The sequence below is a fragment of the Ambystoma mexicanum genome, chromosome 11, assembly GCF_040938575.1.
Source record: "Ambystoma mexicanum isolate Mex_15411 chromosome 11, UKY_AmexF1_1, whole genome shotgun sequence".
Lineage (NCBI taxonomy): Eukaryota > Metazoa > Chordata > Amphibia > Caudata > Ambystomatidae > Ambystoma > Ambystoma mexicanum.
The window spans coordinates 557097606-557122023 of NC_090934.1; the positions used below are offsets into that span (position 1 = coordinate 557097606).

Sequence of the window (24418 nt, forward strand, 5' to 3'; positions counted from 1 at the left end):
CCTTTAGACACTTCATGTGGACAATCCTTTTTGCTATTTGTACAACGTCATCCATGCTGTGATCTCCTTTTCCCCATATTTCTTCCCTAATGTTATGCCCCCTTACACATAGCATAAATTGATCTTGTATATGATCATTATAATGATTCACCAAAGTTGCAGCGGTTAACCAGCTCATGTACATCTGTTACAAAGTCTTCCACCGACTCGCCATCCAACTTGTTCCATCATGCCAAAGTAGTAGGGTTCCACAACAGGGCCTGCTTTTTTTCATAGTGCAAGTCTATTTTTTTATGATTCTCTCAGACATTAAGAGCATCACTGCCTTCTCCTTTTGTATGTCTACTCCTCCAAAAGGCAATTCAGGCAAGCTTTTGACAATTCCCCACCGCTCGAAACCGAGGGAGTGCACGTGGAGCGGCCTTTTTCACGCCACACTAAATGATGGCCTGTAGATGGCCAACACAGTCTTGAAAATCCTCTTTCCAATTATCCCATTTAATGGTGGGTTCTCCAGTGCTCGGAGGAATTGTGGTGGTAGGTTGCTCATCCTTCTTCCATAGTTTCCTATTCACTTTGTTCTTATATTTGTAGCACGTTATGTATTAATCAATATTTCCAATAAGTGAAAGTCACTGACCCTTTAAAGGCTCTTGCCTTTGCTTCTATAAGCTTTACTAATGTTCTATACTTTCATGTACAGTCCTATAGCACATGCAAGCGAGAGCGCCCGACTCTATAATGGCTGCCTCCTCTGACCCAAACAGGCACATCTTTGGCACTCCCGACTTCAGAACGGCCGCTGCTACATGTTGTAACAAACGTAAGCTGGTCAAATGATGCACCGGTCCTCCACCAGTGCAGCACCACAGCGTAACGATATCCCAGTAGGAGGAGGGAGACTGTTCCTTGTCGGGTGCTTTTGGAGGTTCACCCACATTCCCTGTGCAGCGGCTGCTATTCCGTAAGGCACACCTGCCCTACAGTACCTTTGGAGGAAGCTGCATCTCCCGCTAGGCTGGGGGTGCTCAACCTGTGCTGCCACTACTGTTCCTTAAGGCACGCTTGCCTTACCGTGCAGTGTAAAGTCGGTGGCAGTGGAGAAACTTTGCTGAAAATGTTGGGGGGGGGACATGACCTCTGAAGAAAAGGTGCCCCATTCAAATGAATGGGGACAAAATAGTGTGCCATGAAATTTGGGGGGGGGACAAACAACCCCGTTCCTCCCTAAAATTACGCCCATGGGCGGTGGCACCTCCTGCTGCGCTGGTCTGCATTCTCCTACGCTGTGCCTCAACTGCGTCCCTTCCAACTCAATGGGACTGCTTGCAGGCATATTCTAATGCAACAGTCTGGTTGTAAACAACACACTGCTCAGCTATATACACCAAAGGGGCTCTCCTCTACCCTCATCATCAGTGATACAGAGGTGGACGTCCACACCGTTCAGGTAGCCTGTTTAGTATTTAAGAAATATGTCATGGGTAAAAGACCCCCCTTGGTAACCTCCTTCCCAGCCTTTCCGGGCATGCAGCATTCACAGTTTGGCAGCCAGACAATCAGGAGGCTAAGCAAACTTCCAAAACACTCGGTACAACCCTACACATTTGTAGATTGGAAGTCTGGAGGATGTTACGCCAAACCAAGAATTCCTACTTCAGAAAAATGGCAATTTTGCCCATGCCTCATTGTCCAGAAAAAGAAAGGCCACAAATCAAAATGGCCTTTAGGATTTTAAAAGGAAACTTACAAAAATGTTGGCTCCAGTACTGCTCCCCACAATTACTGTGACTTTCGGTGAGCACAAAATCCTGACTCCCATTACTGATCCCAAGCAGAGCGGGGCTTGTGGGGGTGTCCCCTGCTCCTCCTGGGCACGGTGACGGGAGTCAGGGGTTGCAGGGTGGTCCTCGGCTTACCATAATGCTAAGCGGTGGATAAGTAAAAATTAAAAGGAACCTGCAAAGTCAGTATCGACCCAGACAAGTGGGAGGAACTGAAGCTGCAGGGTCAGAAGAGACACGGCGGCACACTTCACTGTGTGCCGCCAAAAAGGTAAGTGGATGGGGGAGGGGCGGGGAGGGGGATGCAGGGCACAATGATCTACGTGATCACTGTGCCATAATGGGAGTCAGCAATTTAATAGTCGACATTGTAGGCGGTACAGTGATCACATAGATTCTTTAAAAATACAGTCGTACCCTATGACTACCATATATGTACTTTGATCGAATAATAAAAAGGGCTACAACGTGGTAGAGCCAAAACAAAAGTACAGTTGCCATCAGCCTACTCTCAGACCTGGATGGCATTGTCATCCTGTATCCGACATGGGGTGCTTGTCCTTGTAGACTCATGTCATGGGACTACAGGGCAGCACACTAATATGAGATCCAGTGACGAAGGGCTTCAGTAGAAGTCCATCTGCGTACAAAAAAAGTCAGAAACCTGGAAAAGCAAGCAAAAACGTTTAGGAGACTCACAAAGTTAAGCAAAGACACCCCAAAAAAGTAACTCTGCCCTAACATTTATTTAGATTATTATACTGTGCGGATATTCAGTGTGTGGATATTCATTATATGTGAATGTAAACCGTACTTCACTGCCACCACTCTCCCCTCCTGGGTGAAGCCTTGACTGCTTTGCAGGCTACCACTGTGAGAATCGGGAAGAACGCCAATGAAACCCTGCCAATCACAAACATGTTGATGTTCTAAAACCCTCACCAGATTTTTGTACAATTTCCCCTCCCCCATCCCAACAGTTACTTCTGGAGTACAAGCTGTCAACATATCAATACTTGGATGAACAACAAAAGGGCTTTTATCTTAGGGCTATGAATGATCTATACCGTAGAAGTGACCGAGTCCAATGTTTTTGAGGAAGAAGTGACTGAATAGTTTAAATTTTTTTTACTGACAAAAACCTTTTGTAATAAAATGTATATGGGTGTGGTAAGGGCTATAAATAAAGGAAGGGCGAGCGAGGGGGCTGTGGCGTGGGTCTCCCCCGCAATAAAGATAAAAACAAATTCAGTCACTTCACTGTTTCGAAAACAGATTCGGTCAAAATCACTTGCATCCATGAATGCTAGCCCACTGTCAGATATGTTCATTCTTTGCCAGCATCTTAAATCAGCCACCCACTTCTTAGACAAAGCTTCCTCATGGATCCGAGCCTTCCTGGCAAACAGAACCATGCAGGTCTTTTCACCCTGCTCCTCTGCTGAGGCGTCACCAGTCCCATGTGGGGTGCTCACAAGGGACCTGTGTCTCTCCGACACTTTATAATGTGTTTACGAAGCCTCTCGTCGATATTCTTGACTCTCTGGGTGTCACCTATGCCAACTACGCAGATGACACCCAAATATTCATCCCTATCACTGTTGATCACGCAACTGACTCCAAAGCACTCAACGATGTTAACTCCGTCATCCAGGCGTGGATGGCGCAACATGGGCTCTGCTTAAATGATGAAAAAACCGAGTTACTCATCTTAGGCTCGCATTTCAGACTCAATAAATTGGACCCTGCCTTCACATCCTTTACTATTGACAGAAACACCATTAAGGTTTCCAAGGATACAAAAACATTAGGCATTTACCTTGATTCCACCTTGTCACTCACAAGACAAACTAATGTTGTGGTATCAGCTTCGGCCTACACATGCAAACTTATAACAGCATTCTAAAGGCCTCCAACTGCATCATCCTCGCTAGAATGCTTGTTATGGCTACAATTCGCCCTCTACCTAGGGACTAGCCAAAGAAACATCAACAAGCTCCAGGTAATTCAGAACAATGCTATTAGGGCTGCCCTTAACATTCCTCGGAAACTTCATATCTCGGACACTCGCCGAAGCCAACACTGGCTCCCGGTAGCCCTTAGAATATCACTCAAAACCCTTGCTCTGACTCATAAGTCCCAGGCCAACCAGGCCCCTGTCTACCTTGCAAACCGCTTCACTGCCCACACCTCTAGTAGACCACCAAGAACTGCACAAGCCCATTCACTATAAAGCTGTGTTTGTATGATAAAGTAAATTGCTTGTTTGTTTTTTTATTTTAAACTGAATATTATTAAAACAAAGAGCAAGAAACTGCCAAACTTGGTATTGAAGGACCCAATTGATATTGGACTTCACGAGTGACCCCAACTAGAAGGGTGCCGACCCAAGAACAATTTGAGAAACTTCCTGGTAAACTTTGCAGTAACTTGTACAAGCATTTTATGCGCATTTTAAAAAGATAATGCATGCGCATTTTCCTGATCATATCTGTGTGGAAATACTGTGTTATCCTGGATCTTAACCACTACTGGCCGCCACCCAATAGTTGGCTTCGACTACTCGACCAAGGCAACCCAGTGAATTCTTAAAGCAACTGGTGTGACTACGGTAAGAGGGGCACGCTCCTTCCCGGAACACAGAGCGGAAATGATCCTCACTAACAGTTCCATGTTCTTGTTCCCTGAACCAATGTAGTAAACCCTCACTTAGGGTCTTTTTTTCTTACCCATTTTCTAACATCACATCATATGTGCACGTATTAATACCGGTAAATGCAGAAGATGTTCCTGGAATTAGCTCTCAAGCTTCAGGAATGCACTGGTGTGAATCTCCATGTTTTCATTGTTACTCCAAGCATTAAACATTACATTTTTGGATGGTGAGGTGCAGTCACCTTGGTAGAAGCGGGCCTCTAATTGAGAGCCTGCATATTAATACCATTAAAGAAAGTAAAAGACCAAAAGTGGAATTACACGTAAAAAGAATAAACGTCTGTCGTCAGCACCGGAAGCCAGCTGCAGGATTACAGCAAACTTAAGTTGGTGTTAGAAGTCTCTATTTGACACAAGTATACGTGCAGACAAACAGTGGAAACGCGGGGCAAAGAGAGAAAAGTATGGTATAGAGGGATTTATTGTGAATGAAACAGTGCAGGCAAACCATGCCCCTCACAGACAGCAAGAGAGAAGGTTCACAGGCACAGGATTTATCAAGCAACATCGAATTCAACTTCGAACTTTAAAGGAAGCATACACAATTTTCAGACCAAACAATGAGTCAGAATCTATTTCCTAAGGTACCATGTATCACGTCAAGCTCAATTATAAATCCAGAGGAGCACTAACAAAGAGCACCACATACCATAGTCATGGTGTACAGCTGCTTCAGCGAGCTCATTGTCCGCAGGAGTAACACGACCATGCCACCCCCTTCGACTGTTTCCACAGTCCTGGCCAATAGGTTTGGAGTGAGTGCTTCAAAATCCTAAAGAAATTAAAAGCAGCTCATTAGAGTTTGTGTATGCTCACATTTTGAACAGCTTCCATGGCACTTATGTAGTGTAGCTTGGCCAAGACTGAACTTTCTCATTTAGACAATGCTCTGAATGCACATGAAGAATTCCTTTAAGCACAATTATTTACCATTCAGAAGGACACTTAAAAGCACATTACTGCAAGAAAAACCTCATCCACTTACAAAAGGGTACATTTTGTCATTCTACAATGTGATCCGTTTAGTGTGCCTGCTACACTAAAACTACACACATTTGTTATGAGACACACAATCTACAGTCTACAGTCTGAGTGACAGACTTATCGGCACAATGCATTTGCCAATTTCAGCTGACAAATACTTTCATTCACACACACAAAATATTACAGAAATCCAACGTCAAATTTCAATATAATCGTGTGTGCACATCAGTACCCATGGGGCAATGTGATTGGCCTGCCTGGAACATTAGCTTAATGTAACAGTATAAGCCAGTATGCCACGCAAGCTGTTGCCTGCTTCAGCTTACTTCCCTCCTACCACCCAAATAAATTAATATAATCACAACATTTATACTTTCCAGACACCTCTTTCACTCCTTCTGCCACTCCCTCCTCTCCCCATTCTCGCCTCTGCTTTTTTTCCTCCAATGCCGCCAAGGAATTATTATTACAGGGTACCTCCTAGAGCACGCTTTTCCATATGCACGGTGGCCATCCTGTTTGTAGGATTTTTTGTGCATGAACAGTCACTATAATCCCCACAACCTACAGTACACAGTAGGATAGTCAAATCATTTACTGAGAGTAGCCACAATAGTCCTATAAAAGCCTAGGGATGCCAAAGGTGAATCACACCAGAGACCTATTTATACTAGGCGCCTGTGTACACCCATTTAAATGTATGTTGGATTTCCAAATAAGAAAATCACAGTAAAAGTCAAAATCCAGATAACAGACAAGGACACCGTATTTCAATGGAAACCCATTTTACATCAAAAAGGTCAATAATAACAGTCAACCTAGAAATCCAACATTTTATTTACCTGAAGCACACACATGCCGTAAGTATTCCCGAGGATTTTGTGGGTCTCGTTGTAATAGCAATAGCGGATGTTTGTTGCAGCAACAAAGAGCTCAAATGGATCATCCTCCTTAATATTGAAGCTTCCAGTCTTAATCTTCTTTTGCAATTTCCGCATTCTTTTTTTGCGGTGGCTGTGAAGAAAAGGTTTTTAGTAGCATGTTCAGTTTTATCTAAACAAATATATTTTGCAATAAAAAAAGGAGATATTGAGAAACAAAAGTTTTCTTTTTACACACAGAGTCGACATTGATTCTGCAGTGCTTGGTCTGCAATTTTGGAACCAGCGTGTAGGTAGTTATCTTCTATACCCAGTACTTCTGAAAGGTTTTGCACTAAAAGGGATTATGTGCATGTGCCACTGACATTGAAGTAGATGTGCCGGGTTGGTACCTTTTTACTGAATATAATGGTTCGCATGAACCAGCAGTTATAAAAATGCTACCACCAAAGGTTCGAACACCAAAAGTTCGATCCTTTGATGGTAGCATTGTAAAAAAAAAAAAAGAAGAAACGGGGCTGCGGGGGTGTCTCCTGCATCGCCCCGCTCACTATACTTTATAGTATAGTGAGCAGGGGTTGCGGGGGACACCCCCGCAGCCTTCCGTAAAGGGAACTGGCACCACAGGGACTCAGCGTGAAGAAGAAGGTAAGTGGAGTTTGTTTATGTTGGGGGTGTGGGTGGGGTGTGTTGGGGGTGTGGGTGGGGGTATGTACGTGTGTTCGCATGAGAAAGGTGCAAACCTTTGGTAGTTCGCACCTTTCTCATGCAAACTTTCCGACCACTGGACATTCAGCCGCGGTCGGATCATGTAGATCCGATGTGCCTTCAATCCAACATATCATACCAATTCATAGATTAGGCACCATTCTTTCTGCCCTTTCTCACCTCTGGCAATAAATATAGCAAACATGTTATTCGCCTACCGGTCTCATGCTCTTTGCTCATTCGCCTCCAATTCCCTCAGAGCCAGTCGCTTCTCCAAGCAAAGAGTTGGTGGTAATCTCCTTCTTCGGCTGGGGCTTCCCTCTGCAACATCCTCCCTGCCACCCTGGAACTTGAGGAGAATCATCTCCAGTTCCGGAGGGCCTCAAGACCTTCCTCTTTGTTTCCGCTTTCTCTCCTCCTCTCCCCTGCTGAACTCCTGACCAAACCTGCACTAGTCTCCTGGCTACCCTCTGATCTCTGGCCCAGGTACCCTCCCCCCGCCAGCTGCACACCTGCACTGCTCCCCCCCGGCAACCCCCTGCACTTGGGGCTGTTTCTGTATCCCTACAGTCCCCACCAGCTCTGGAAACTTGATGGCTGCACTTATCGTGCACTTGCCACAAGCAGGCCGCACTTTTTCCTATAATTTTATTTATTCTTTACTGTTAATCCTATGTATTGCACTGCCCCCTTCGCCCTAGCACTTTCCCTCCCCAATCCCTCCCCTGCACTTGCGCAATCTCAAGGTCACCTGGCCTAGTAAGATCGATGTCTTTGTCTTCCCTCTGTTCCCCCTCCCTGCCTCATCGCGCATTTAAATATTTGTGTATAGGCGTGTTATAAATGCCATATCATGCCACTTGTAACAGTATTGTCTTCAGGAAACAGGCTCATGACTAAGTCTTTGGCTGAAGGAAGGAAGACTAGTGGTGATGTACAGTTAGTCCCAATAGACACCCTATTAGAATACACTACACAGATATACTGAAAAGGTATATAATTTTATTATAGGAGTACACATAAGACAAAGTTCAAATAAGTACTTGCGGAGCAAGACACTAGATCAGTATATAAACAATTAGTAAAGGGTCTTAGGCAGACCCTTCATACTCCTAAGATAAATGCAAGAACTATACCTGGTAGCAAACTCAATACATAGAAGGCTAAGGGGTTTGGGATAAAAAGGGAGATCGAGATATTGAGAAAGAAATTGCTTCAGTCATATTCAGGATATGCACGAACCGTCGCTGTAATCTCTAGTACAGAGAAGAGTTAAAACACAGGTAACCCATATACTTAGAGGCTAGAGAGAGTGAAGGGGTTAATAATTCAGTGACCTGCCCCAAAGAGCCACCAAACATAAAATACACTTCGTATCACAATACCAAACCTACGTGGTCCCACACTCTTAGAAATGGGTGAATACAAAGTAACAAAAGTTAGACACAGTAGCCTGATACATTTCAATAGGCATGAGTGCAGTGCATTGATTTATTACATTAAAGGCAGTACTAAGCGCAAACATTCCAGTCTTTGGTGAGAACCTACAGCCGACCAATTGCCGAAAGTTAGGTCAGTAAGCAAAAAAAGTGAAGAAGTGTCATAAAATGGGACGAGAACCACAAAAATGGAATTCCGTCTTAAGTTTACATTTTATTTATTGGTTATTTGCAATGTGCAATGTGCGCTATACAGCAACAATTCTGTTTCAAGGCGCATCAAGACAAGGGGGGAGGGAAGAGGACGAAGGTATGAAAGAAAAAGTTCTTAAAAGGTCTTGAACATTCGGAACGTGCAGGTGCTATAGACATGCGAGCAGGGGAAAGGGGGAGGCGGGGAAGTGCAGGAGGGGATAGAAGGGAGGGATAGAAACAACGATTTAGAATGTACAAGTGCTAGACATAAAAGGGGGCGAGCGGGAAGGAAGTGAAGCGGGGAAAAGGTGAGGAGTACAAAATGAAAACAAGGTGAAAAGTGCAGTAACAAATAGGTAAACTACATTGAGGAAAAACCACATGCAACTATGTCAAGCTGGTAGGAGTGACTTCAACGTGCAAAGGCCTCGCCTCACGGGGAGACGGGCTGCATCAGCTATGCAGGTACATGTATGTAGTATTGCTGGGTCGAAGTAGCAAGTGAATCAGTAGTCGTAGGTAGGTCAATGCACAACACAGCGAGGACTGCAAGCAAGTTTGCAAGCAGCTGTTCAGTTTGGCAGTTAGTCTAAGCATGCACAAATATACGCTCTTCATGTACAGTGTGTGAAAGACTGCTGCAAACTAAAAACACGGCTTTCAAAAACGGTACATTAAGAGAATGTTTGTCCTCGCTTAAACCAACTGTCACACGTTCATTGTCGCAACATAAATTAACATCCTGGCATAACCAAAGCAACGAGAGATATTTTGTAAAGAAAACCAGTAGTCTGTGAAGTGCGTTTATAGTCCACCGTTTCTTTAGCGCATGGATTAGCGTTGGCAAATCAACAGAAATATCCCATGTCATTAATGAGAAGCGTATCCAGTCAGTCCTGTTTTTGTCTATGCGCTCTGGGACATGCTATTGGATTACTCCATTTTCCATTTTAAATACACATGTCCCAGAATGCAAAGAAAAATCTAGGGATAGCAGGGGCATCCAACAAAAAAATGCTAATACATATACATACTCACTATGCTCGCAGTACAATGAGAAACTCTTGCATGGGTGTCCTCCTGCTGTTTTTTTATTTTGTATTAACACTGTATGCATTTTACAACACTTTACACACACAGTATACAATTAACGTGTCTTAATAAGCTACTCCCTATCCCCAGAAATACAAGCAATATAAACAGAGCTAGTACAGGTCCAGGAATCTACCCCATATCTTCTAAAAAATGTTCTTCCGACGATAAATCAATCTTTCCATGTCAGCCAATTTTAACATTTCATCCATTCAAACTTTCACCTCTGGAGACAGTCTCGATTTCCATCCTCTTAATATCAATGTTTTAGCCACTGAAGCACCTCTAAATACCCACTTTCGTTGAGAGGTGCATAGGTCACTCAATTTCGTCATCACCAAGAATTAATGTAGTAAAATCGAAAAGCAAGTTCTGCCCTAACACATTGTTAAAAATGATGGCGTCTTCTCCAGAAATCATTTATTCACTCTCACACATTCCCAAAGCATGTGTTCAAAGGTGCCCACTCTATGAAGACAACCCCAACAGTCATATGTATCAGAAAGACCCCTCTTATGAAATCTCTCAGGGGTCCAATACACCCTATTCAGGATCTTAATCTGACGCGATCTTTCGCCAAGGTTAATAGAGGATAGGCAAACATTCTTAACAACAACCACCCATCATTCCAGAGTCATCTCACATGTCATTCTCCATGTCCATTCTTCCATTAGGATCTATTGTCTATTGATCAAGATACAGTTTATAAATATTTGTTTTCGCTAGCCCACCCTCCACCTTGCCACCAGCATTCAAAGTCCTGAAATCTGTTCCCTCCTGAGACTCAATCTCCCCAATTGCCTTTTTAAGTCTTTGGGAATCACGTTGTCAGCAATTATGTGTTTGCCTAATCTCCTTCACTTGGTTCAGGGTCAGCCATCTGCCACTACTTCTTAGATCCCCAATCCACTGTACACCGCCCCCCGTCCCCCAAGAAGCAATCTGGCCAAAAAGTGTTTTACCATTCTCCCTTATTTTAGGGTTGTACCATATGGATTCTTTTAAAGGCATTTTCCCCCAGAAGATTCACAAATTCCTTCCAAGAGCTTCTCAAAAATTGCATTGTGGGCTCCACCTTAGTTGTTTGTCCCAATGTGGTTGTCAGGATAGCCAATAGGGATAGAGGCCCTAGTAGTCTTGGTCCAATCATCCGGCTCCTTTTCCAATAATGGTGTATAATATTTGGCTATAAATGCCAGATGATACGCATAAAAGTTGGGAACCCCCAATCTACGTCTCTCCTGAGGCAATTGCAATTTCCATAGTTTCAACCTAGGAGGCGTGTCGTTCCATAAAAACCTCTGTATTAGAGCATCCAATTCTTTCCAAGATTTCATACCAACATCCAATGGTAGCATGCTTAGTACCCAAGTTATCTTTGGTGTCAAGATAATTTTAAGTATGTTGACATTACCCCATAAGGATAGGTTCAGTAGTTTCCATCTCTCCAAATCTGCTTAAGTCCAAAGCTCAGAATTTCATATTCTCTTGTGCCATTCCTTCCAATTTATTGGTCCAAACACCCAAGTACTTAAGTTTATCCTGGCACCATTTGAATCCCAAATTTGTAACTATTAGTTTATCATAACTCCTGGTTAACAGCATTGCATCTGACTATGGCCAGTTGATCTTATAGCATGAGCATACATTAAAATCTGATATAAGCCTCATACGTTTTGGCAGTGAATTGCCTTGGTTCCTCAGCACCAGTAAAAGTTAATCCACATAAAGCCACAATTTCTGACCCACTGCGCCATAACCTATTCCTTGTATGTTCTCTTCTTCGCAAATTGCAGCTGTCAGCGGTTCAATTGCAATCACAAATCAAAGCGGGGACAAAGGGCACCTCTGTCTAGTACCCCGTTCCATCTCAAAACACTCTGATCTCATGCCGCTGTCATGATTCCTGCCCCTCATGTCCCCAGCCCTCCAAGAGGCCAGGCTGGAGCCAGGCCACAATCACCTACATGGTCCTCAAGGGCCTTGCCTCTCCATCCCTCCAAAGACCCACTTGGAGTCAGACTTGGCGCTTGTGGCACCAGACTCACTCACTCCAATAGGATAACATTGGGGAATTGGACTTGTAGTGCATTGATGGGGTCAAGATGGATGTCCCCACATATTTCGGTTCTCAGAACTGCATGTGCAGTCTAGTCTTTTGGGTGTGGTTCAGCCCAGGATCGGTCTCCAGTAGGCCTACATCTTTCTTCTGCGCTCAGCTCCTGCAAGAACAAGAACACCGTTAGGAACAGCCTTACCTTGCGGCGCTTCTGCCCATCATTCATCGCTCCTTCTGTTCTGCTGGCATCTTGGTGGTGTCATTCCCATCCCGGCACACCGCTTCCTAAGGAAAAGGGAAAAGTACAGAAAAAAGGCATTAGTAAGCATTCAGCAAATCTTTGCTTATTTTTAAAGATTGTACGAGTTTCAAACGCTTACCTGAATCCCAGCCGCTCTTGGGGAACTCTGTCTCCGGAACTTCTCATCCATCTGCAAGAGGGAAAAAGACACTCCAGGTTAGCGTGGAAACATCTAGAGCCGCCGCATACCGGGCTTACTCACCACATTTCTTCTTCATAACCGGCATCCACGCTGAAAACGTCGCGGCACCTAAGAGACACAGAAAAATAACTCAGTTCAATACAAATACGAAAGGGTTGCATCGGGCTCTCACTCACCTTCAGCGCTACTCATCTCAGCAGCACGTTGCCATCCCCGGACACCAGCCATCATTTAAGGAAAAAAAGGAACGAAGTTGGAGAACTGTTCAAAAGACTCATTATACTTACCTGTCGGACTCTTGCCAGTGAAGTAACTAGGCAGCAACGAGCCTGCATCAATCAACGCGCCCCTGCGCTGAAAGCAGGACGGAGAGCACACTTTCCAAGAAAACAAGGTGAGCTGTGTATCATAGGGCAGGGTTGGACCCCGGGGAAGAAGGGGTTCAAGCACACAGAGACAATAGGGAGTTAAACTCTACCAATCCTGTGTTTCAGGCCCAGTATCCAGTCGAGTAGACTCCAGGGAAGGGTTCGAGGTCATAAGAGATCAGAACAGGCTGAGTGACGTCCCCGTGGATACAAGGTGAGCGTTATGCCATTGGTTCCAATATCTGCTGTTGGGCCGGTGTATAACAGCTTTACCCAATTGATAAAGAATTCCCCAACACCCATTTCCTTTAATACATCATACAAGTAATTACAGTTCACCTTGTCAAAGACGTTCTCAGCTTAATGAGAAGACTGTTGCATCACCACACTTGTCAGTAGTCTGGGAAACGGTTTGCAAGAGTCTTCTCATATTATTTGCAGCATGTCTACCTTTGACAAATCCTGATTGGTTCTCATGAATTAGCTTCGGAAGTAACAATTCTAGTCTTCATGCCAGAGATTGACAGAATTTTATTGTCTGTATTTAATAGACTGACTGGGCAATAGCTCAAAGGGAAAGTCAAATCCTTATCTTTCTCTTTAAATCAGTGAACTAGTTGCATAGTGGGTTGTTTGGGATAACATCCCAGTAGACCAAGAAGTCACATACATATCACGTAAGAGTTAAATTACAGTCAATTCGTCATCTAAATTGTTTCTCTCTTCTATTGTTAAGTTCGACATCTGTAGTTCCGCTTTAAGGCTCCTTAAGTCACCAAATATATTATTCTCATTTGAGCATAGTTGTTCATGATAATCCTTGAATGCCTCATTAATCTCTTTAGGGTTGAAGGTGATTGACCCATATAATTTAGTAATAGATGGAATAACTTTGTCTGCCTTCTGAATTCTCAAACGATGGGCTAACCAGCAATCACATTTTTTGCCCTTTTCAAAATATGTACACCTGATACGGAATAGGGTTTGTTCAGCCTCCTCGGACATATTTTTTGTTATAATCACTTTTTATGTGGCGTAGCGCCTTAACTTTCTCTTCATTCGGTTTACGGAACACTTCTTCAGTTAATTCTTTAATCTTCTTATCCCGGCTCAAAACCTCTGTTATGCTTCTATTTCCGACCACTCGATAGACTACTCAATAAGCCCCTCATGGAGCATTTAAAGGCTTCCCAGACTATTCTCGCATCCTGTTCCCCTGTGTGGTTTTTAGCTTCACTGATAATCTTCTCAACAAATACATCTTCATCCAGAAGTAGTGTATTCATCTTCCATAAAGATGCCCTATTTATATTAAAACGCAATACTAGGCACATTTCCACTGGTGCATGATCAGATGTATATTCCAGATCAGATCACACCACTTGTATAGTTTTCAGCTGCTTTGTCTGACAATACCATCATGTCTAATCTAGAGTATGTATTGTGGGCATTAGAGAAGAAACTGTATTCCCTACTTGAAGGAAGTTTCCAGTCTCCAGGGTCCACCAAATTGTGTTCATCAATCAAAGCCTGCAAGGATTCAAAATGATTATTCCTTAATTGAGTCCCAGTACCTTTACTTTTAGCTATCAATAGGTCTAATACCTCGTTGAAATCTCCTCCAAGTATTATATTTGAGCTATTCATATCTAGTAATGTCTGGGCAGTATATCTATAAAATGTGCCATCATCCACCGTTGGTGCATATATGTTACATACCGTTACAACTTCATCCTGTCTCAGGAGAATAGCTCAGGGGCAATGCGCTCACCTTGGAAGCAAGACGCGGAGCAACACAGGTTCAATTCCCAGGTCCACGCTTAGAAACCTCTGGGTATTAAGTGCGTTATAAATAACCAATTACAATTACCCTGCATGTTCACTAGCAATGCAATCAATATGCCTTCCTTGTCCCGAGTAATGCTTCATAACTTGAACTGAACATTTTAAAGAATTTAAATCACTACTCCATGTGACCTTAGGATGAGCCAAATACACACACCATCCATCCTTTCTTCAATCTATTCACCTCTTTCTGTATCAAATGATCCTCCTGTAATAAACATACATTCGCTTTAAGGTCATTCAGGTGGTTAAGTATTCGTTTCCTTTTTAACGTGCTATTAATACCATTCACACTCCATGAAATACAGCAAAAATCATCTTTGATAGTGGCCATCCTTTCATCAAATATGCTGTCTATCCTCGACAACACCAGCCCTGTCAACAAAATACATGTTAACAGAAAAAACCACCCTCTTAAGGTAATGTCAGTTCGAAGATGCTTCAACACTATAAAAAAGCATTCCAAAGAACCCCATTACCCCCGTACCCACTCCCTAAATTAGAACACTACTGCATTAACCTATCAAAGATATAGGCTCAACACATCTTAACATTACCCCCACCCCCTGGTACATAAAGGAGTAACACTACAAAAAGGGGAAGAAAAACTACTTAGGTTACCACCCACCATCCACCTAGGTGATCACTACATCCCATGCAAATAGGAGATATATTAACCCAGGATTATATACACAGTATATCTCAAATTGATAATAATTGAATAACAAACCAGGGTATCTGTAAAGGCAATATATGTGTTCTGCGAGCGGGTGCCTTTCCACTCACCAGGCCTCACCTGGCGGGCAGAATGGCACCCGCTTGCAGACCTTGACGGTAGCACCAACACCATTATGAATGGTGCCGGTGCTACCGTCCTCCCCATTCCCATTGAGTCCAATAGGACTCGAATGGGAATGGGGTGTAATTTTTACCGGCGCCTGACAATGGGGAATTACCGGGACCGCCAGGGCTGTAATGCCCTGGTAATTCCCCATTGCCAGGGACCGGGAAAAAAGACTGGTGGTGCCGGCACAGCTACCGCCAGAGTCATAATGAAGCCCATAGCATCTGAAATTGATATTGACAGTAACGTACATCAAAAAAAATTCCTCTAAAAGTAATAAATATCTTCCAGGAGTAAGTAATGAATTCATCATACACCTTACTACTTCATATAGGAGTCAAGTAATATTGAATATAGGACACGTCCCATTCAGCCCATTCTGCCTCACTCTCCAAAATCACTCTCAAAGACCAGCCCAGGAAGGAAAGCGAGTTAACATAATCAAAGCAACTTATAATGAATTTCAAAGCAGCATAGATACTAATGCACAAACCTTCTAAAATCATCTGCCAATTAAACTTCATATAACTAATTCTGGCTAGTGGGCACCCTATTCATGTGAAATATAGGACAATTAATAATATCGATAGTCTTATATAGAGTCGTTGGATAGCTCATCATAACCACGCAGCTGCTGTTGATTCACCATAGTTCACAGTCATTGATGCACTTAAACTAGGTAACACTATCCTTCGAACGGATAAGGAATTAATCAAGTTCTACCGAGTACTTGCACCTTCTCTTAACACGGGTGTAATTCCTTCACCTGTAAGTATGTAGTAGCATCCTCGGATGTGAGGAGCGATCATCACAAGATAAGCACTGTCTGAGAAAATGACTTCATTCCACCGGCCCATGATCAGTAATTGCGCGAAAGTACGACTGTATCCCATGGCCCCCTTCTTTTTGCTGCCAATGTATTCAGCGCCTCTATGCATCAATATGAGCTGGATATGTTCATAATGCAGCAACATTTTAAAGAAGCTTGCTGTAACTCCGATGTCCATTTTCAGGCATATTATTATTACCCGATGTTGCGCTGCCAGGCGGGAACATCAGGGGCGTGGGGGTCTCTGTGCAGTGAGTTTGCAGCGACAGCCATTGTGAAAGCTCCTCCTAACTACATATTGAAGTTGCGTTCCAACCATCTTCACACTCCGTTCTGACGTTGCATATCTTATCCTCCATCCACCGAATAAATCCGTGTCGCTGGCTCGGACTGCATTGTTACATCTAGTTGATTGTATCCAATACGTGCGACTTGTACGTGCCGTTGCATTTCTGATTGTGAGATTGAATATGCAGATTTCTTTTAACATAGTGAGGAATCCTTATTCATTTTCGTGTGACTTCAATTGCATGCTTGTTTAGTTTTCTACTTGCCGCCGAGAGAAAAGGCACTCTTGTGTAATAGCATTTTGTTCCTGAAGCTTGTTGCTCCTATCAGTTGTGTGGACTTCACTTCTCAGAAGTCCTTGCTGCCTACTTCTCCCTACGTCGGGCGCTTCAGCGTGGCACTTCAGGGACCAGCCGGTCTTCGCAGATCATCGCTGCATCCTGGCACAGGTCGCACTCTAGGAAGAGCCATTGTCCTCCTAATAAGGTGTGTCTTCACCCTGCAACTTCTGGTTTGTGAATCCCGCACAACTGCATATCCCTTTAACTTTTAGTCAACGCGAAGCTTGCGTCAGCAGACAATGTTACACACTATACTACTTCCACAAAAGACACGCCCAGTGCTAGGCCAGTGAAATGCCTGGTTTTAAATACAAGAGCTCTGGTGAAGCACTCCTTGGAAGTTGCGGATCACTTCAGGGTAGAGAATATCGACATATGTGCCCTGACTGAGTCATGGCTTCATACCGCAGCGGGCCCGTCGCTACTCTTGGCAGTACCAGAGGGTTACACCATTCTCAGGGAAGATCGCTATGGTGGCAAGGGGGGGGAGGGGTGGCAGTCATTTATCAGAGTGGCCTACCTATTTGTAAGATGAACCTGATGGAAATAACACATTGTGAAGTTCTACTAATCAAATTAGATCTGAATCCTAACTCCACCCTTAATATGTATTATTTGTAGCGACCACCCACCCTGACGGCGGGTTTTGTTACAAACCTATGTGGTTTGATCTCTTCCATCCTTAAACCAAAATCCAAGTGGTGCTGAAGAATCTAGGCTTCACCCATGTTCACCCTCCCACTGACCTTTGTGGCAGAAGCCTAGACTGGGTTTTGTCACAGAAAACTGATCTTGACAAAATTGAAGTGACTGTGTCCCTGGTCTGATCATTGCTTTATCAGTTTTTAAATCCCCTTGATCTCAACTATTAAGAGAAACAGAAGAACAATGAGAAAGTGCTTTGTCGCAAACTTACGTTAGAAGCACTTGCCCCTCTTTGCCCCATATGAAAATGACCTTGACCAATATAAAATCGGTAGTTGACCTGTCATCTACTTATAATGAGATGATGTGGAATGCCGTGGAGAGCCTAGCGCCCCAGAAGCTAAGACGTCAGAGACCCATTCCCTCAAAAAGCTGGTTCTCTCCTGAAATTCACAAAATTAAGCATAAGAAAAAGAAGGCCTTTAGGGGCAATTGGCATTTACCTCTGTGGACAAATCCCACTACAGCCAGGCTGCCAACGAGTATAAAAAGGCCATTTGCAAGACAAAAAAATGTTCTTATGAGAACAGGATAAAAATGGCAGACTCTGATACAAAAAGAGTCATTTCAAATCCTAAAAGAAGTTGAAAATCCATTTTCCAACACACACCTCAGTGGTGAAAGATACCGATTGATACTTCCAGATTGAGAATGCCATGTCTAGTAAGATCTGTCTGATCAAAGAAGACATCAAAGCTATGCGGGCTAATGTGGATCCTCCTTCCCCTACTGCGGTAGCTTGGCACCAGGATGCTCTGCCACCGCTCTTTACGTTTATGGAGGTAACCAAAGTAGAGGTTTTGAAACTTTAAAAAAGGATAAAACCCACAACCTGTAAGGGCGATATCTGCCCTGCAAAAACAGTTAAAGTATGCACCGTGCTTCTTGCCCCCTTCATTACAAAGTATGTTAATGCCTCGTTTGCTGAAAGGCTAGTTCCAAGGGACATCAAACAAGCGTGGATAACTCCACTTCTAAAGAAGCCCTCCTTGGACCTAGCGGTGGCAAATAACTACCGCCAGATTACAAAATCCCTGTTTCTCTTAAATACCCTGGATAAGATGACACAGATCCAGGCTTTTCTGAACATCTATTGCCTATTGAGCCCCAACTAATATTCTATTACAAATGGAGAAAGGCAAAGCTTCGCTATTGATGCTTATGGACCTTACGGCTGCCTTTGATCTGCTATCCTAGCTGACATGCTACGTGATAGCTTGCTGCTTCTCTAGAGTGCTTTCCTTCCTCTCAGATCGCACAGCTACGGTCTATCCTGAGGAGGCCACGTAAAAAGGCTGCACTGGACTGCGGAATGCCGCAGGGCTCCTGTTGGTCTCCTACGCTTTTTAACTTATTACTTATACTTTGATCAACTGAATAGGGAGGGTACCCGTTATGCCAACTATGCTGATGACACACCTTGTCTTTTCCCACGTACAGAGAATGACATCAAAGACACCAAGGTCATCAATGCAACCTACAACAAAATTGAATGCTGGTTGCTGCACAATGGCCTGGCACTGAATAACTCAAAAACAGATCTTATTATACTAGGGACTTCTCCTAAATTGCGTCAACTTGACCTTGTCTACTCCTCCTCACAAACTGCTGATTGTGTATTGCCTACTCTCAAGAAAGTGAAGACCTTGGGAGTTCTCATCGATCAACAGCTATCTATGAGGACTCACATCAGCAGTCTATTGTCCAACTGCTCATACTACATAAGCTACTGGCTCAATTGAAACCATACCTTGCAATATCCAGTTGTGCTGCCTTAGCGAGTGCAATTACAGGCAGTCGCCTGGACAACTGTGCTAGTATCTTACGAGGCGTAGTTAAGGGGGAGATCAACCAACTACAAGTGGTTCAGAATAACATAGTCAGGGTAGTAGCCGGCCTGGGAAAATCTGCCCATGTATTAGCAACTAGGTGATCACTACACTGGCTTCCAATAGCAAAGAGGGTGATGTTTCGTACCCTGTGCATTGCACACTCCTGTCTTCATGGCAAAGGTCCTACTTACCTGGCAGCTCATCTTTAACACCGGCCTACTGCAATCACCAAAGGCAAAGTTGTCCCTGGTGAAATGGGATGTTTCCCATTCTCGACCCCACGCCTTTGGAACACCCTGCCGCCGCCTCTGAAACTCTGCCCTTGTCTCAACAGCTTCAATTGGACTCTGAAAACTACTCTATTTGAATAAACTTGTGACTTAAACGTCTATATGCTCCCATTGATGCTTGCTGGCTTTCCTGACCCTATGTTCATTTTTGTTTGTCCCAGAGCTTGCATGTCTCTGGGCTTTTGGTTCAGCGCTTTACAAATAAATAAAATAAATGTAAGCCTCAGCGATTTTAGAGAGATTGGATATTCCATTTGCTTTCATTTCATGTTACGACCAGCATTCAAAGCTTTGACCAGAGAGATGACGTTTATGGCGCTACGATGTGTAGACGTTGAAGCACACACTAAGGTCCTTTTCTTTATTCAAAATACAAGATATTCTGCCATCACAGAAAAGAATCCTCAAACTAACCGGTAAAGTCTTGAGCCTATTTTCAGTTAACGGTCTGCTCGAGAAAATGCCATTTTGTTGAAGAAGTTCAGGTTGAAGTTAATAAAGGTAATCACAAATAATTAAGCAAACATTTGCGAGCGGTTAACAATACAAAAAAATAAATAAAAAGCACCCAAAAAAGGGGGCCGGAAGCAGCACATACCTCAATGTACATTCTTATCATTGTCTGACCAGGAAGTAGTTCCCAAATCCACTTTTTCCAGCCATAAAAGTGCTTCCGCTGCCTCAGAGGTATATTTTTCTTCATCAGGAAGAGATGATAATGTTAGGACAGCAAATCTATTCAAATAAGCTTTAATTCCTTTTTCTTTGCCAAATTCTTTAGCTGCCTTAAAGGACCTCCTTTTAATTAGTATCTCCATAGGGTAATCTGGAAAAATAGAGATGTATCCCTTTAAAGATGAGATTACCTCTAATCCTAACAGCCTGTAGTAGTTTCTCCTGTACCCTTACGCTGGTAAGATTAACCAGAATCTGTTTAGCTCTGGAAGTGGAGACTTTCCCAACTCTATCGGCAAAGTAACCATGTTTTCATGGTCTTCACCATTCTTCTCAAACCCTACCAGTCTTAGATTCCACAATGAAATTTCAAATCCAGTTCAAGAGATTTGTCCTTTGCTTTCTGGAGTTCGGATTTCAAATTATTGTAAGCTCTGAAACTTCCAGTAATCTCCACCCCAGGTAGACTGAGCTGGCCTCCAGTTTAGTGACCCGGTTATCCAGATGAGACACCTGTGTAAGATCTGCCAGAGATGACTTGACTTCTCCCACATCCTGAGCCACTCAGCAGCAGGGTATAAATGCCTTGTGTGTTGGGGATTTCCTCCATCACCGTGACTTGCTTGGGTTCCTTAGGGATTGGCCACCTCAATCTTTTTCTTAGTGTTCATCATCCTTAAAATTATCCTTAAACGAGAGGGTCCAGGAGCTACAGGTTTAAGCTGATGCCTCGGAGACAAACATTCTGGAATCCGGGTGTCGTCCTGCTCATATTCATGCAGCATTATTTTCGCTCAATGGGCATGTACACGGTAGCGTGTGCATGCGCGATGAGCCAGTTTTGCACTTACATTAGCATAAATGCCTGGTAAGGGGCCGATTAATGGAATAAAATAGCACAGAAAAAGGGGTGTTTGCGTGCAAAACGCCTGCAAGCGCCCGTTTGCCAATTCATGGAATACATTGCGTGTGGCTTACCTGAGACATGCGCTGAATCCTTGCAGGCATAAAACGTCTCAGCGACACCACGAATGCCCCCTCAGTCCGCAGGCACATATACATGCCCACAACACCCGCAGAAAGGAAGGCCTGGTTCAGGACTTTTATGGGGTGGCACACTTCCCGAAAGTGCTTGGTGCCATTGATTGCACCCATGTGGCCCTAGGGCACAGAGCACATCTATCGCAATCACAAGCACTGGCATTCCATTAATGTGCAGGTTGTATGTGATGCCAAGGGACTCATCACCTCTGTATATGCCAACTATCCAGGGTCCACCCATGATAGTTTCATATTCAGAATGTCACCCCTATACCGGGCCCTGGAAGCTGGGAGGCATGGCAACACATGGCTCATTGGTGAGTACAAATGGCCCTGCAAATGCATGTGTGTCTACCACAGACAAAACCACATCACTGACAACCCATCTCACCTCCACAGGGGACAGTACCTACCCACTGAGCACCTACATTACAACGCCAATACAGAACCCCATCACACCACCCCAGGTAAGATACAACACAGCCCATATTGCAACTGGGGCCATAGTGGAGCACACATTCGGGGTGTCACGCTTCCGCTACCTCAACCACTCTGGTGGCGAGCTACTATATATGCACCACCAGTAGTGTGCCAGATGTGTCCTTCACAACATTGCAACACGGTGTGGCATACCGGTGGACATGGTGCCCCCACATCCCCAACCACATGCACGGCGGCTGCGCATGGGAGGGGAAAGGGCACGTGGTGAGGCTGCCCATACCCAGCTTGTGGCACAATTTTTCGCCTAAAATCCAACCCCTGCGGAGTGCACACAGCCCTGGCACTTTCCAGGTCACAATCGATGATGACAAAGGGACAATCATCTGTCCCAACCTTACCACCCTGAGAATGTGGCCTTGGAAGTGCTTCAAAATGTGAATCCCTTAGTACTAAAAGTAACACAATCTGGTGTGTACAAAAGGAACACATGGAAGATGGAGTATTCCACTAACACCATGGCAAAGTACACATCTAAATGCTGGTATGCCACCTAAACCCTCCCACGCCTCATGTCACCTGTCTCACACACCATGCCATTGCATGCAATTTCAAAACTTGAGAAACAAATGGCCAAAACATAACACCAGTGTGACAAAGCACTCAACAATCAACGGACCAAGTTCAGAAATAACTCTCGCTCAACCATAAATCTAACAATGTACACAGGAACATCAAATTGGCCAGTACAACATACCAGATACACAGCACCCAAGAGTGAATACGTCTGACCATGACCATACATAATCACACTTGTGCCTCAATGAGTTGTGACTTCCACATGGCACCCTTGGATATTCGTGTGGCACTGCCAACCAAAGGGGGCAGGGAATCACATACAGTTGTAAGGCCAACAGAAATGGAGATAGTCAGGCCAATACATGAAGATGGAACATGAACGAAGTATGGTTCTCAATGTACAAACAAAAATGGACAAACAATCATGAATCCCACTAGGGGTGTATACACAGGTCTGACTTGAGACTGCCCACAGACATAATGGAAGCCCAATGCCAATGTGCAAGTCACTTTCACACGCTGCACTCCTTGCAAGCCCATGGAAAGGGGAAGCAGGAGTGGCATATGTGTCTGGACCCTAAAACACAAACAAGCAGGGTACCAACACAAGATAAGCCTGTATGGGTCCAGCTGGAATCTACAGTGGATGCCCACGGCTGCCACACAAAGCAACACACTGTCACATATATGCACAATAGACACACAACAACAACAAAAAAGAAAAATGCCCATGGGGGCCCTTCCAGGAGGGAGGAGGTGCAGGGTGTAGGTCAACACCCACATGAGTGGATGTTGATAGAAATTAAAAACCCTCCATGGGTTACTGGGCTGCATGGCTTTCATAAATCCGGAGACCTGTCGCTGCTGTCGCCACCCTCTGGTGTTGTATCAGAATGTGGTAGTACCAAGGGAGGATCACCACATATAGCCCTGGTCTGGTCCTCGATAGCAGTGGCCATGCGAGAATGAGATGCTTGCATCTGCAACATGATGGTTCTGAAGTCTCGATACAACACCTCATGGGATGCACGCAGTCCCTCCGTGATGGCACGAGTCATCAGTTGCATCTGCTGTTCAGAACGTCTGCTGCTGGCTGCCTCGAGAGCAGCCAGTGTAATACTGAGGGACCTATACTCTGACCTCAGGGCTTCCCTGTGGGCCCGACCCTCTGCAGCCAAGGATGCGCGCAGATCCCTCATGTCTGCCCGTCGGCTCCTAGTGCTGGCCACCATGTTCAGCCTGTGTGAGCAGCATGTAGACCGCAATGGCTGCTGCCGGTGCTCCACTCGTCTCGCAGGGGGTATCATGAAATTGGCCACGCTATCCATGCCCTGAGCCAACATCTCATATGAAGCAGCCTGTTGTTGTGCAACAGCATACATGGATTGCTCCCACACAGTATTACCAGCTAACATACGGCCTCCGCGTTGGCAGACCCCACACCAACCCCGACCCTTTATGAGATGGTGCTGTATGTGGCTGCAGGACGGCATCCCTCCTCCGATCAGCTGGCGCAGGAGTCAATACTGTGGAACGTGACCCTGCAGCCGTAACCACCACAGCTGGACGTACCAACACTGACTGGCCCTGTGAGGGTGGCGCCTCCTCCTCCTCCTCCTCCTCCTCCTCAAATAAAACAGCATAGCTCACACACATAGGCATCACAACGTCGGCATGCAACACATCAACCATCCATGTCACAAACTCACACACGTACTCAGTGTCAATGCAAGTGAAGGTCAGCATGATAGCAGACATGGATGTGTGTGGAAGGGCAAAATACCACATGTAGTGCATGCTTCATAGCACCAGCTCCACCCATGAGCTCCTGACTGGCATAGTTCATTCACCAACATCCATGACGCAAACACACATGCCACATAGCATAGCCATGCCTGGACCGGTAAACTGCATGAGACGGAACTTGCTGACTACTGTCCCATAGCTATTTAGAATGGATGTGACATGACATGAAATGTGACTCAATAACTCAATACACACAAGTCTCACAAGGTGCTACGATGCAAGGCTGGTGTAATACAG

At 44.5% G+C, this 24418-nt stretch overlaps 1 protein-coding gene across 3 annotated transcripts in view; it reads right to left on the reverse strand.

Annotated features, from left to right (window-relative positions):
• NAT10 (N-acetyltransferase 10) overlaps nucleotides 1-24418 on the reverse strand; it is a 722602-nt gene that overhangs the window by 649493 nt on the left and 48691 nt on the right. For all 3 annotated transcript variants that reach the window (XM_069623384.1, XM_069623382.1, XM_069623383.1), the window contains exons 4-5: nucleotides 6326-6497; nucleotides 5149-5271 (exon numbers count right to left, since the gene is read on the reverse strand). In XM_069623384.1, coding sequence (XP_069479485.1) covers nucleotides 5149-5271; nucleotides 6326-6497 — 295 coding nt within the window. The remainder of the gene's footprint in view (nucleotides 1-5148; nucleotides 5272-6325; nucleotides 6498-24418) is intronic.